The sequence below is a fragment of the Phyllobates terribilis genome, unplaced genomic scaffold (genome assembly GCF_046119375.1).
Source record: "Phyllobates terribilis strain yellow unplaced genomic scaffold, ASM4611937v1 Scaffold_8__6_contigs__length_399053987, whole genome shotgun sequence".
Lineage (NCBI taxonomy): Eukaryota > Metazoa > Chordata > Amphibia > Anura > Dendrobatidae > Phyllobates > Phyllobates terribilis.
In genome coordinates this window covers 197,807,553-197,821,513 of record NW_027362768.1, presented here as the reverse complement: position 1 = coordinate 197,821,513, position 13,961 = coordinate 197,807,553, and the positions used below count along the sequence as shown (strand labels likewise).

At 50.9% G+C, this 13,961-nt stretch overlaps 1 protein-coding gene and 1 long non-coding RNA gene across 2 annotated transcripts in view; one reads left to right on the top strand and one right to left on the bottom strand.

Moving 5' to 3' along the window:
- Positions 1–6,034: 6,034 nt before the first annotated feature.
- BEST4 (bestrophin 4) overlaps positions 6,035–13,961 on the top strand; it is a 23,251-nt gene continuing 15,324 nt past the window's right edge. The window contains exons 1-2 of the mRNA XM_073644019.1: positions 6,035–6,069; positions 6,616–6,778. Of these exons, the coding sequence (XP_073500120.1) occupies positions 6,627–6,778 (152 nt within the window). The 5' untranslated portion in view covers positions 6,035–6,069; positions 6,616–6,626. The remainder of the gene's footprint in view (positions 6,070–6,615; positions 6,779–13,961) is intronic.
- LOC141157126 (uncharacterized) lies at positions 6,118–7,738 on the bottom strand. The gene is made up of 2 exons (XR_012247746.1): positions 7,597–7,738; positions 6,118–6,694 (listed from the first exon to the last, which is right to left on the bottom strand). It is a non-coding gene; the product is annotated as an uncharacterized lncRNA (long non-coding RNA).

Here is a 13,961-nt window from a genome sequence, read left to right as displayed (position 1 = left end):
TTCACTGAACCGTGCGGAGTTACCGCGTCCTATACAGTTTATTGGGGAAACTTCTGTTGCAGACATTAACGTCTCCTTCAGGTAATTGACATATTGCAGCTTGTTAACCCGCACCGCGGGGGAGTTTACATGCGGCTAATAGAAGCACAGGGGGCCGGAGATTTCTATAAATCCATCCGTTGCGCTTCTACTGTACAATGCAGCGGTTTGGACGCAGCACAGGTGAGCTGCATCCAAACCGCTGCTACTCCGGATCGTGGGCACGTGCCCTGAAACATCAATCAGGTGAGCACAGAATGTGGTGGCATCAAAAAAAAAGTGAAAGTGCTGGAGATTATAAGGTCCCAATGAAGTAAAAGAATAAATAGTAAAACACAATGTAACACTGGTAAGAAGAGAAACCACCTTACAACTAATGCCGATGGCACGTACAGAATACGGAGGATTTCATAGTAACAATCATTTTCAAGTGAACAATAAAAAAATAACCATAATATCAGTATCAGATACGTTTTACCAGAGTTGCCGAGGCCGTACAAGAGCACCCCCCCAACACACGTGTACAGTTTCTCCCCATGAAGACGCAGATGTGAAACGTGCGTTAGGGGTGCGAAATCCTCTGTATGTGCCATCGGCATTGGTTGTAAGGTGGTTTCTCTTCTTACCAGTATTACATTGTGTGTTTCTTTTAGATCATTATTATTACTTATTATAGCGCCATTTATTCCATGGCTCTTCACATGTGATAGGGGCATACGTAATAAACAAGTATAATAATCTTAGACAATAGAAGTCACTGACTGGTACAGGAGGAGCGAGGACCCTGCCCGCGAGGGCTCACAGTCTACAAGGGATGGGTGAGGATGCAGTAGGTGAGGGTAGAGCTGGTCGTCTAGAGGTATGGTGGAGCGAGGACCCTGCCCACGAGGGCTCACAGTCTACAGGGGATGGGTGAGGATACAGTAGGTGAGGGTAGAGCTGGTCGTGCAGCGGTATGGTGGAGCGAGGACCCTGCCCGCGAGGGCTCACAGTCTACAAGGGATGGGTGAGGATACAGTAGGTGAGGGTAGAGCTGGTCGTGCAGTGGTATGGTGGAGCGAGGACCCTGCCCGCGAGGGCTCACAGTCTACAGGGGATGGGTGAGGATACAGTAGGTGAGGGTAGAGCTGGTCGTGCAGCGGTATGGTGGAGCGAGGACCCTGCCCGCGAGGGCTCACAGTCTACAGGGGATGGGTGAGGATACAGTAGTTGAGGGTAGAGCTGGTTGTGTAGTGGTATGGTGGAGCGAGGAACCTGCCCGCGAGGGCTCACAGTCTTCAAGGGATGGGTGAGGATACAGTAGGTGAGGGTAGAGCTGGTCGTGCAGCGGTGTGGTGGAGCGAGGACCCTGCCCGCGAGGGCTCACAGTCTACAGGGGATGGGTGAGGATACAGTAGTTGAGGGTAGAGCTGGTTGTGTAGTGGTATGGTGGAGCGAGGACCCTGCCCGTGAGGGCTCACAGTCTACAGGGGATGGGTGAGGATACAGTAGGTGAGGGTAGAGCTGGTCGTGCAGCGGTATGGTGGAGCGAGGACCCTGCCGCGAGGGCTCACAGTCTACAGGGGATGGGTGAGGATACAGTAGGTGAGGGTAGAGCTGGTCGTACAGCAGTATGGTGGGGAGAGGACCCTGCCCGCGAGGGCTCACAGTCTACAGGGGATGGGTGAGGATACAGTAGGTGAGGGTAGAGCTGGTCGTGCAGCGGTGTGGTGGAGCGATGGTTACTGCAGGCTGTAGGCTTGTGGGAAGAGGTGGGTCTTCAGGTTCCTTTTGAAGGTCTCCACGGTAGATGAGAGTCTGATGTGTTGGGGTAGAGAGTTCCAGAGTAGGGGGGATGCACGGGAGAAATCTTGTATGTGATTGTGGGAAGAGGAGATAAGAGGGGAGATCTTGTGAGGATCGGAGGTTGCGTGCAGGTAATTACCGGGAGACTAGGTCACAGATATATGGAGGAGACAGGTTGTGGATGGCTTTGTATGCCATGGTTAGGGCATTGAACTGGAGTCTCTGGGTAATGGGGAGCCAGTGAAGGGATTGACAGAGGAGAGGTCGGGGAATAGCGGGGGGACAGGTGGATTAGTCTGGCAGCAGGGTTTAGGATAGATTGGAGGGGTGCGAGAGTGTTAGAGGGGAGGCCACAGAGCAGGAGGTTGCATTAGTCGAGGCGGGAGATGATGAGGGTGTGCAGTAGGGTTTTTGCAGATTCGTGGGTGAGGAATGTGCGGATCCGGGAGATATTTTTGAGTTGGAGTCGGCAGGAAGTGGAAAGGGCTTGGATATGAGGTGTGAAGGAGAGATCAGAGTCCAGGGTTTCCCCGAGGCAGCGAGCTTGTGGGACCAGGAAGAGTGGACAGCCATTAACTATGATGGATACGTAGGTCAGGTGGGGGGGTTGTGTGAGGTGGGGGAAAGATGATGAATTCAGCTTTATCCATGTTAAGTTTTAGAAATCTGGCAGAGAAGAAGGATGAAATAGCAGACTGACATTGTGGGATTCTGGTTAGTAGGGAGGAGATATCGGGTCCAGAGAGGAAGATCTGTGTGTCATCAGCATAGAGGTGATACTGAAAGCCGTGAGACTCTATGAGCTGTCCCAGGCCAAAGGTGTAGATGGAGAAGAGCAGGGGTCCTAGGACTGAAACTTGGGGGACACCGACAGATAGGGGGTGAGATGAGGAGGTGGCGTGTGAGTGGGAGACACTGAATGTCCTGTCTGTTAGGTATGAGGAGATCCAGGATAGGGCCAAGTCTGTGATGCCGAGAGATGAGAGATTCTGTAGTAAGAGGGAATGGTTCACTGTGTCAAAGGCAGATGACAGGTCCAGGTGGAGGAGGAGGGAGGAGGAGGAGGATGGAGTAGTGTCGCTTGGATTTGGCGGTTAATAGATTGTTTAGTCAGGACAGTTTCAGTAGAATGGTGCAGCCAGAAGCCAGATTGTAAGTGGTCGAAGAGAGATTAAGAGGAGAGGTGGGAGGACAGTTCAAGATGGACATGTTGTTCCAGTAGTTTTGAGGCATAGGGGAGAAGTGATATGGGGCCATAGCTGGACACAGAGGATGGGTTGAGGGAGGGCTTTTTGAGGATGGGTGTGATTGAGGCATGTTTGAAGCATTAAGGGAAGACACCAGTTGTTAGAAATAGGTTGAAGAGATGGGTTAGGGTTGGGGTAAAGGCTGTGGTGAGGTTTGAGATGAGGTGGGATGGGATCGGGTCAAGTGCACAGGTGGTGAAATGTGATCTTGAGAGTAGAGCGGAAAGTTGATCTGTAATGGTGGAGAAGCTGGTTTTGAGGAGGAGAGCTGAGTAGTTATGAGGAAGGGCTGTGGGAGTTGTAGGCCAAAGTTTTCTCTGATGTTATCAATCTTCTGCTTGAAGAATAAGGCAAAGTCTTCAGCTGAGCTGAGAGGAGAGGGAAGAGGTGCTGGGGGATGGAAGAGAGAATTGAAAGTGTTGAATTGCTGTTTAGGGTTGTGAGACAGAGAGGAAATGAGAGATGAGAATTATGTTTGCTTTGCTGCTGTGAGTGTGGACTTGAAAATAGTACGGGACTGTTTGAATGCGATGAAGTGCTCGTTGGAGTGGGATCTTTTCCATCTCCGCTCAGCAACTCTGGAAACCCGTCTCAGTTCTTTAATTAGGCTGGTGTGCCAGGTTTGCCTGTTGATTGTGCGAGTTTTAGTATGTGTGAGAGGGGCGACTGATTCAAGAGCTGCAGTTGTTGTGGTGTTATATAAAGCGGCAGCAGAATCTGCATCGTGTAAGAAACTAATGTCTGTAAGAGGGAGAAGGGATTCAGAGAGTGCGTGTAGGTCAAGGTGTTTGAGATTTCTACGAGGGTGTGCAAGTTTGTGGACTGGGGATTGTTGCCCTGGAGAGGAGAGGGAAGAGAATGTAAATAGGTTGTGGTTAGAGAGGTTAGATAGGGAACAGAGGCGGGTGAAGATGAGGTCCAGTGTATGGCCATCTTTGTGAGTGGCTGTGGAAGACCATTGAGCAAGGCTGAAGGATGAAGTGAGGGATAGGAGCTTAGAGACATGAGTGGGATGTGTCAATGGGAATGTTGAAGTCGCCCATGATGACAGTGGGGATGTCAGCGGAAAGGAAGTAGCCCGGCGGTGAAGTGGTCGAAGAAAGTGGTGGCTGGCCCTGGAGGCAGTAAATGATAGCCAGCTGAAGGTTGGAGGGGGAGTAGATGTGCACACAGTGCACTTCAAAAGAAGAGAGGGTAACAGGGGTCGGCAGTGCAATTGGGGTGAAGGAGCAGTTATCCGAAAGGAGAAAACCAACTCCTCCGCCATTCTTGCCGCTGGGGCGGGGTTTGTGAGAAAGATGGAATCCAGCATATGAAAGTGTAGCTGTAGAGGCTGTGTCAGAGGGGGTGAGCCAGGTTTCGGTGAATCTGAGGAAGGAGAGTTTGTTGAAAAGATCGTGGATGTAGGAAAGCTTGTTGCAGATGGAGTGAGTGTTTCATAGAGTTCCTGTAAGAGGCACTGGGTAAAGCGGGGGGCTGGATGGATGGGTATAAGGTTATAGAGGTGTAAAGTTGTGTTAGATTGTGGATGAGAGGTAGAAGTGACTGTGGGGGCGTGGTGAAGAGGACCATGATTTGGGGAGCTATCGCCGGCAGTGAGGAGGAGCAAGGAAAGTGTTAACAGGTGGGAGCAGGAGAAGGCATGAGGTGGCTGTTTGTGTTTGGAGACACAGGATTTTGAATGTTGAGGAGTAGATCTGAGGAGGAGGTGAGATGGATGGGGAGGATGGAGGGAGAGATGACCAGTTCCTTACTAGGTGTAGTTACTAGGAGTGGTTGTAAAAAGTGAAGGATTATGGGAATGAGAGTGAAAACAAACACAAACATTGTTTACAGTGTCCAAGTATCCAGTTACCTTCTGGTTCAAATCTGGTATAATTCATATTTCTACACTTAAGGCGATGGACACAGACTCCTTACTCACAATATATTTGCTACAAAATGCATTCAGGTGTGAAGCAGAGGGGAATGGTCTGTGCTGATCTTGATCAGATGATTAAGGCTGAGCCAGATGCAGAATATTCAAGGGCCAAGTAAACAAGGTCATAAATAAGAGTGGGGGGGGCAGAGTTAGTTGAAAAAACATACCATGTGTATGTAGGAGTAGAGGTAGGGAGAAATCAGGATGGAAAAGTTGGGTCACGTATCTGTAGGAAGAGTAGATGAATAGACATGCTGATTAGAAGGCAATGGTGGCAGCTGACAAGGTACAGTCTGTATGCATCATATTAAAATCTAGTATAATTCATTATTCTACACTTAAGCGATGAGACACTTAAGGTGATGGGCGCAGACATCATTGGGACCTTATAGTTATAAACACTTGCACTTTTTTTTTATGCAACTTTATGGTCATTGGACCATTTATAGTAGATAGTTAGCCTCCTGTGACACTCGGTGTTTAATACCTGATCTTTTATTTGAAGCGTTGCTCTATCACAATGCCACTTGATGGTTTCTATTTTTGCACGGTTCCCATGTGGACTGGATTACTTTAATGCACTTTTTTGATACAACTGTTATTCTATGGCCATGTGATTGGTGCTTTATAGTTAGCAGTACAGTAGGACATTTTGCCTTCCTGCACATGACCCAGCCCTTGTATTTCTAATTTCCTTTGTCATGTTGATTTTTAAGTCTCCCTTATTGTATGACCATAATGGGACTATAGAGGCAATGATGGTAAAACATGAGACCCCCATGTGAGAATCGTTTGGTGCAGGTGGGATGATAATGGATAATAAGTGACCTGATACATTGTAACGCCTGCATCATTACATTGTAACGAGGATCCTCCTGTTCTCACTCTGCCGCCATCGTTTGGTTGCACCTCGGTGCGTGAGAAACAGCGGATTCGGGGCGTTGTGTGCACATGGATTAATCTGTACTGAACATTATGAGGCAATAAATCAGGAGCTGATCACCAGCGATCCCTATATAAGGACCTGTGCGACCTCGGGGCCGGCTCCTGCCAGCACTGCGCTCCGTGTAGCCGGAGGTAAGTCACACTCCCCGTATTGTATCCACCTGGGGCTGAGATACCGGAGCAATGTCGCATCTTTTACTAAGTATCTCTTAATGTGACACTGTCTCTATAGGGGGCAGATGGCGACTCGGGGTCACATCGCAACGTTGTCATCTTGTGCCCCTTTAATATAAATGATTCTGGTGATGAATTATTGATCCTTCGGGAAAGGATATACAATGACCGAGAATAATTGTCATCCAGGAGTCTGGGAAGCTGGGTGATAATATGCCGCCATTCCAGCTATCACCAGCTCATGCCCCCAGTCCGTATTCTGCCACAGCGGGGTGACGGCTCCTGTGGCCGATATGAGGGAGCCGAGGGCCACCCCAAGCTACGAGCCACAGACGCTGGAGAAACATCTGCTGATCTACAGATTACAGCCATGAATAGTAGTGCCATTGTCTGTGACTCTGCAGGGCATGCTGAGAGTTGTAGTACACGGACATGGGTTGGACAGCACCAGGATGGGGGAGGGGACATTTACGGTTGTGGATGTTCATCTTCTTCACTTTGCAGCTGGAGTCACAATGACGGTTTCTTACACCCTGGAAGTGGCTAATGCCAGATTTGGTGGCTTCTCCAAACTTCTCTTCCGCTGGAAAGGAAGCATCTACAAGTTACTGTACAAGGAGCTGTTCGTCTTCTCCACCTGCTATGCCTTACTGAGCGTCATCTACAGGTGAGGAGTGGTACTGCGCGGTGTATATATACAGGACAGGAGGAGTGGTACTGGGCAGTGTATATATACAGGACAGGAGGAGTGGTACTGGGCAGTGTATATATACAGGACAGGAGGAGTGGTACTGTGCAGTGTATATATACAGGACAGGAGGAGTGGTACTGGGCAGTGTATATATACAGGACAGGAGGAGTGGTACTGGGCAGTGTATATATACAGGACAGGAGGAGTGGTACTGGGCAGTGTATATATACAGGACAGGAGGAGTGGTACTGTGCAGTGTATATATATATATATACAGGACCGGAGGAGTGGTACTGGGCAGTGTATATATACAGGAGGAGTGGTACTGTGCAGTGTATATATACAGGACAGGAGGAGTGGTACTGGGCAGTGTATATATACAGGACAGGAGGAGTGGTACTGGGCAGTGTATATATACAGGACAGGAGGAGTGGTACTGGGCAGTGTATATATACAGGACAGGAGGAGTGGTACTGGGCAGTGTATATATACAGGACAGGAGGAGTGGTACTGTGCAGTGTATATATATATACAGGACCGGAGGAGTGGTACTGGGCAGTGTATATATACAGGAGGAGTGGTACTGTGCAGTGTATATATACAGGACAGGAGGAGTGGTACTGTGCAGTGTATATATACAGGACAGGAGGAGTGGTACCGTGCAGTGTATATATACAGGACAGGAGGAGTGGTACTGTGCAGTGTATATATACAGGACAGGAGGAGTGGTACTGTGCAGTGTATATACAGGAGGAGTGGTACTGTGCAGTGTATACATACAGGATGTAACATACCTTGCATAGTGTTCTTGCATAGGGCACCATCTCCCACTACGCAAGATCGCAAACTTGATCATCAGTCCAGTCTGCTAGCCTGGCTTCTTTCCATGCTGTCTGCTTGCCTCTGTTCTGGCTGCTTAGGGCGGCGGCCTGGTCACTTCCTGTTTCTTGTAGCTGCTGTGGGCGCACCCCTAATGCGTCCTCAGCCTATTGCTGTCAGTCATTGGATATTTAAACTCTATCATTCAGTGTGCTCCTTGACTCTGAATGTGCCAGGTCCTGTCTGAAATATCTCCTAGCCTGTTGCCTGTCCGCCTTCCTGGAGGCTGTATTTCCAGGCCTGTCTGAACACGCTCCTAGCCTGTTGTTTTCTGCCTCTGGGGGCCGTATACCCAGGCTCGTTCCTGTATTTTGTTGCAGTAACAGTTCCTGTCTGAACTGTCTCCTAGCCTCTTACCTGTTTTGTCTCTATGTCCATTTCCTCCCTTTTGCTGCAGAGTCTGAACCTGCACCTAACTCCTACTCGTTGTCGCTGTACTTCCGTTTGTGAGTTTGGAGTCCACTCGCTACTTCTTTGCAAGTACCTTGTGTGTATCTGGTTCTGCCTTTGCCTTCCAGTCTGTTCCGTGTGAACAGAGTCCTGTCCCCTCTGCTCTGTCTTTGCTCACCGCTTTTGCGGTTTATCTCTGCTCTGCCTTGTTTACCGCTCTGGCGGTTCCTGCCCGCCGTGCCTTGTCCACCGCATCTGCGGTTTCGCTCTGCTTAGCCTTGTCCACCGCATCTGCGGTTTCGCTCTGCTCAGCCTTGTCCACCGCATCTGCGGTTTCGCTCTGCTCAGCCTTGTCCACCGCATCTGCGGTTTCGCTCTGCTCAGCCTTGTCCACCGCATCTGCGGTTTCGCTCTGCTCAGCCTTGTCCACCGCATCTGCTGTTTAGCTCTGCTCTGCCTTGTCCACCGCATCTGCGGTTTCGCTCTGCTCTGCCTTGTCCACCGCATCTGCGGTTTCGCTCTGCTCTGCCTTGTCCACCGCATCTGCGGTTTCGCTCTGCTCTGCCTTGCCCACCGCATCTGCGGTTTTGCTCTGCTCAGCCTTGTCCACCGCATCTGCGGTTTTGCTCTGCTTAGCCTTGTACACCGCATCTGCGGTTTTGCTCTGCTCTGCCTTGTCCACCGCATCTGCGGTTTCCCTCTGCTCTGCCTTGTCCACCGCATCTGCGGTTTCCCTCTGCTCTGCCTTGTCCACCGCATCTGCGGTTTCCCTCTGCTCTGCCTTGCCCACCGCATCTGCGGTTTCGCTCTGCTCAGCCCTGTCCACCGCATCTGCGGTTTCGCTCTGCTCAGCCCTGTCCACCGCATCTGCGGTTTCGCTCTGCTCAGCCCTGTCCACCCCATCTGCAGTTTCGCTCTGCTCTGCCTTGTCCACCGGATCTGTGGTTTCGCTCTGCTCAGCCTTGTCCACCGCTTCTGCGGTTTCGCTCTGCTCTGCCTCGCCCACCGCATCTGCGGTTTTGCTCTGCTTAGCCTTGTACACCGCATCTGCGGTTTTGCTCTGCTTAGCCTTGTCCACCGCATCTGCGGTTTTGCTCTGCTTAGCCTTGTCCACCGCATCTGCGGTTTTGCTCTGCTTAGCCTTGTCCACCGCATCTGTGGTTTTGCTCTGCTCTGCCTTGTCCACCGCATCTGCGGTTTCGCTCTGCTCTGCCTTGTCCACCGCATCTGCGGTTTCGCTCTGCTCTGCCTTGTCCACCGCATCTGCGGTTTCGCTCTGCTCTGCCTTGTCCACCGCATCTGCGGTTTCGCTATGCTCTGCCTTGTCCACCGCATCTGCGGTTTCGTTCTGCTCTGCCTTGTCCACCGCATCTGCGGTTTCGCTCTGCTCAGCCCTGTCCACCGCACCTGCGGTTTTGCTCTGCTCAGCCCCGTCCACCGCACCTGCGGTTTCGCTCTGCTCTGCCTTGTCCACCTCATCTGCGGTTTCGCTCTGCTCTGCCTTGTCCACCTCATCTGCGGTTTCGCTCTGCTCAGCTTTGTCCACCGCATCTACAGCTTTGCTCTGCTCAGCCCTGTCCACCGCACCAGCGGTTTTGCTCTGCTCAGCACTGTCCACTGCACCTGCGGTTTCGCTTTGCTCTGCTTGATTACCACATCTGCGGCTCTGAACCCGTCTCCCAGTCTGTACTGGACCCTACCCAGCCTGTGCTCTAACCTGCCTGTTCCTGTATTCCCCTGTGTGGGTCAACAGCCGTGTCCGGGATCTGACCTGGAGTGGCACCTGGTCCCTCTGCTCGGTTCCTCCCTGGTGCACGGCGTCGTGGCCGGCGTGGACGTGGGTCGGATCGGGTTGATACTTAGTTACGCCCCTCCAGGCACTCTCCGGTTCATGGCACAGTGGGATCACTAATCTCGCACACGCCAGTCAGTCCGGGCGTGTGCATAACAGTTTGCTCAGGCCATGGTTTCCGTTGAGCCCCACGCCCCTTCGCTCTCAGAGACATTTTCTGGCAAAAACGTGCACCAAGAAAAAATTTTTTCGCAAGCTGATGTCCAGGCGATGTACGCACCAGCCCAAATGGAGCTTTCTGCACCCGTTCCTGCGGATCCACCATGGTACTATGGGGATCCTAACAAAGCCGTGCGTTTGTGGAGCAATGCATGCTGCATTTCAAGTTCTACCCTCTCTGTTTTCCTACTGATTGGTCTAAAGTGGCATTTATGTTATCCTACCTAGTGGGTGATGCCTTGAAATGAATCACCCCCCTATGGGAAGCATGGGATCCTATCGTCCTTGACCTGCAGGCCTTCCTGGTGGCCTTTCTAATGGTCTTCAACGACCCTAATCCTGGGGACTCTGTTGAAGCTGCCCTTCCCAGTGTCCCGGAGCAGCCCCGATGGGTGATGTGTGTGGGTAGCTCACCAGTTCTCCTGCCCGAAGAGACTGCTGCCCATCCAGAAACCAGACTGAAGATGGTCCCAAAGCAGGGACTCTCCATCTTTAATGAATCTGCCAATACGTCCATCGAGGCGGAGGATACTCCCAAGTCTCTGCACCCCTCTAACCTTGCGGAGGACCTCCAGTTGCCTCCTGAATCCTCCGGGGTGCTACCTGTTAACGAATGGAGAGAGACTTTCCTACACCCTGTATCGAATACCTCGCCCACTTCTTCCAGTGAGCTTGACCAAGTGTACTCCGAAGCAGTGGTTACCCCCGAGTCCCTGCACCCCTCCGGCCAGGCGGAGGACCTCCAGTTGTCTCCTGTATTCCCCGGGGTGCTACCTGGTAACAATTGCAGTGAGACTTTCCTACACCCTGTACCTGATACCTCGCCCACTTCTTCCTGTGAGCTGGACCAAGTGTTCCCCGAAGCAGTGGTTACCCCCGAGTCTCTGCACCCCTCCAATCAGGCGGAGGACCTCCAGTTGTCTCCCGAATCCACCGGGGTGCTACCTATCAACAAATGGACAGAGACTTTTTTACACCCTGTACCTGGTCCTGTGCCCACTTCATCTAGTAAGCTTGGCAAAATGTACTTCGAAGCAGTAATGATCCCCGAGTCTCCGCACCCCTCTAACCAGGCGGAGGACCTCCAGTTGTCTTCAGAATCCACCGGGATGTTATCTGATATTAAATGGACAGAGACTTTCCTGTGTGCTGTTCCTGGTACTTCACCCACTTCATCTGTTGCTGAGGATGGCTTGATGGGAGGAAGCATCGTAGTTACCAAGATGATGAGAACAGTTTTGTTTCCTCTAGTGGACAGAAGAGGTAATCCTCTTGAAGAGAAGGATTGACCTCCAAATTCTCTGCGGAACACTCTTGCAGGCTTGAAGAGGAGGGGGCGTAAAGGGAGGGGGTACTGTAACATACCTGGCGGATTTCTTGCATAGTGCACCATCTCCCACTATGCAAGATCGCAAACTTGATCATCAGTCCAGTCTGCTAGCCTGGCTTCTTTCCATGCTGTCTGTTTGTCTCTGTTCTGACTGTTTAGGGTGGCGGCCCGGTCACTTCCTGTTTCTTGTAGCTGCTGTGGGCGCACCCCTAATGCGTCCTCAGCCTATTGCTGTCAGTCATTGGATATTTAAACCAGCTCCACATACAGGCTGGTGCCTGAGCAACTTTATCATTCAGTGTGCTCCTTGACTCTGAATGTGCCAGGTCCTGTCTGAACTATCTCCTAGCCTGTTGTCTGTCCGCCTTCCTGGAGGCTGTATTTCCAGGCCTGTCTGAAGACGCTTCTAGCCTGTTCGTTTCTGCCTCTGGGGGCCGTATACCCAGGCTCGTTCCTGTATTTTGTTGCAGTAACAGTTCCTGTCTGAACTGTCTCCTAGCCTCTTACCTGTTTTGTCTCTATGTCCGTTTCCTCCCTTTTGCTGCAGTTTCTGAACCAGCACTTGGCTATACCTAGGCTCGTTCCTGTATTTCGTTGCAGTAACAGTTCCTATCTGAACTGTCTCCTAACCTGTTACCTGTTTTGTCTCTGTTTGTTTCCTCTCTTTTTCTGCAGAGTCTGAACCTGCACCTAACTCCTACTCGTTGTCGCTGTACTTCCGTTTGTGAGTTTAGAGTCCACTCGCTAATTCTTTGCAAGTACCTTGTGTGTATCAGGTTCTGCCTTTCCCTTCCAGTCTGTTCCGTGTGAACAGAGTCCTGTCCCCTCTGCTCTGCCTTGTTTACCGCTCCGGCGGTTCCTGCCCGCTCTACCTTGTCCACCGCATCTGTGGTTTCGCTCTGCTTAGCCTTGTCCACCGCATCTGCGGTTTTGCTCTGCTCTGCCTTGTCCACCGCATCTGCGGTTTCGCTCTGCTTAGCCTTGTTCACCGCATCTGCGGCTTCGCTCTGCTCAGCTTTGTCCACCGCATCTGCGGTTTTGCTCTGCTCAGCCCGTCCACCGCACCTGCGGTTTCGCTTTACTCTGCTTGATTACGGCATCTGCGGCTCTGAACCCGTCTCCCAGTCTGTACTGCACCCTACCCAGCCTGTGCTCTAACCTGCCTGTTCCTGTATTCCCCGGTGTGGGTCAACAGCCGTGTCCACGGTCTGACCTGGAGTAGACCCTGGTCCCTCTGCTCGGTTCCTCCCTGGTGCACGGCGTCGTAGCTGGCGTGCGACCTGGGTCGGATCGGGTTGATACTTAGTTACGCCCCTCCAGGCATTCTCCGGTTCATGGCACAGTGGGATCACTAATCTCGCACACGCCAGTCAGTCCGGGCGTGTGCATAACACAGGATAGGAGGAGTGGTACTGTGCAGTGTATATATACAGGACAGGAGGAGTGGTACCGTGCAGTGTATATATACAGGATAGGAGGAGTGGTACCGTGCAGTGTATATATACAGGAGGAGTGGTACCGTGCAGTGTATATATACAGGACAGGAGGAGTGGTACTGTGCAGTGTATATATACAGGACAGGAGGAGTGGTACTGTGCAGTGTATATATACAGGAGGAGTGGTACTGTGCAGTGTATATATACAGGACAGGAGGAGTGGTACTGTGCAGTGTATATATACAGGACAGGAGGAGTGGTACTGTGCAGTGTATATATACAGGACAGGAGGAGTGGTACTGTGCAGTGTATATATACAGGACAGAAGGAGTGGTACTGTGCAGTGTATATATACAGGAGGAGTGGTACTGTGCAGTGTATATATACAGGACAGGAGGAGTGGTACTGTGCAGTGTATATATAGAGAATAATACAGATACTGAGAATTACACCCAGCATACATGTACTGTATACATATGTTGTATATGATGATCTGGCGTTTCATAGTGGTGACAGATATACAGTACAGACCAAAAGTTTGGACACACCTTCTCATTTAAAGATTTTTCTGTATTTTCATGACTATGAAAATTGTACATTCACACTGAAGGCATCAAAACTATGAATTACCACATGTGGAATTATATACTTAACAAAAAAGTGTGAAACAACTGAAAATATGTCTTATATTCTAGGGTCTTCACAGTAGCCACCTTTTGCTTTGATGACTGCTTTGCACACTCTTGGCATTCTCTTGATCAGCTTCAAGAGGTAGTCACCGGAAATGGTCTTCCAACAATCTTGAAGGAGTTCCCAGAGATGCTTAGCACTTGTTGGCCCTTTTGCCTTCACTCTGCGGTCCAGCTCACCCCAAACCATCTCGATTGGGTTCAGGTCTGGTGACTGTGGAGGTCAGGTCATCTGGCGTAGCCCCCCATCACTCTCCTTCTTGGTCAAATAGCCCTTACACAGCCTGGAGGTGTTTGGGGTCATTGTCCTGTTGAAAAATAAATGATGGTCCAACTAAATGCAAACTGGATGGAATAGCATGCCGCTGCAAGATGCTGTGGTAGCCATGCTGGTTCAGTATGCCTTCAATTTTGAATAAATCCC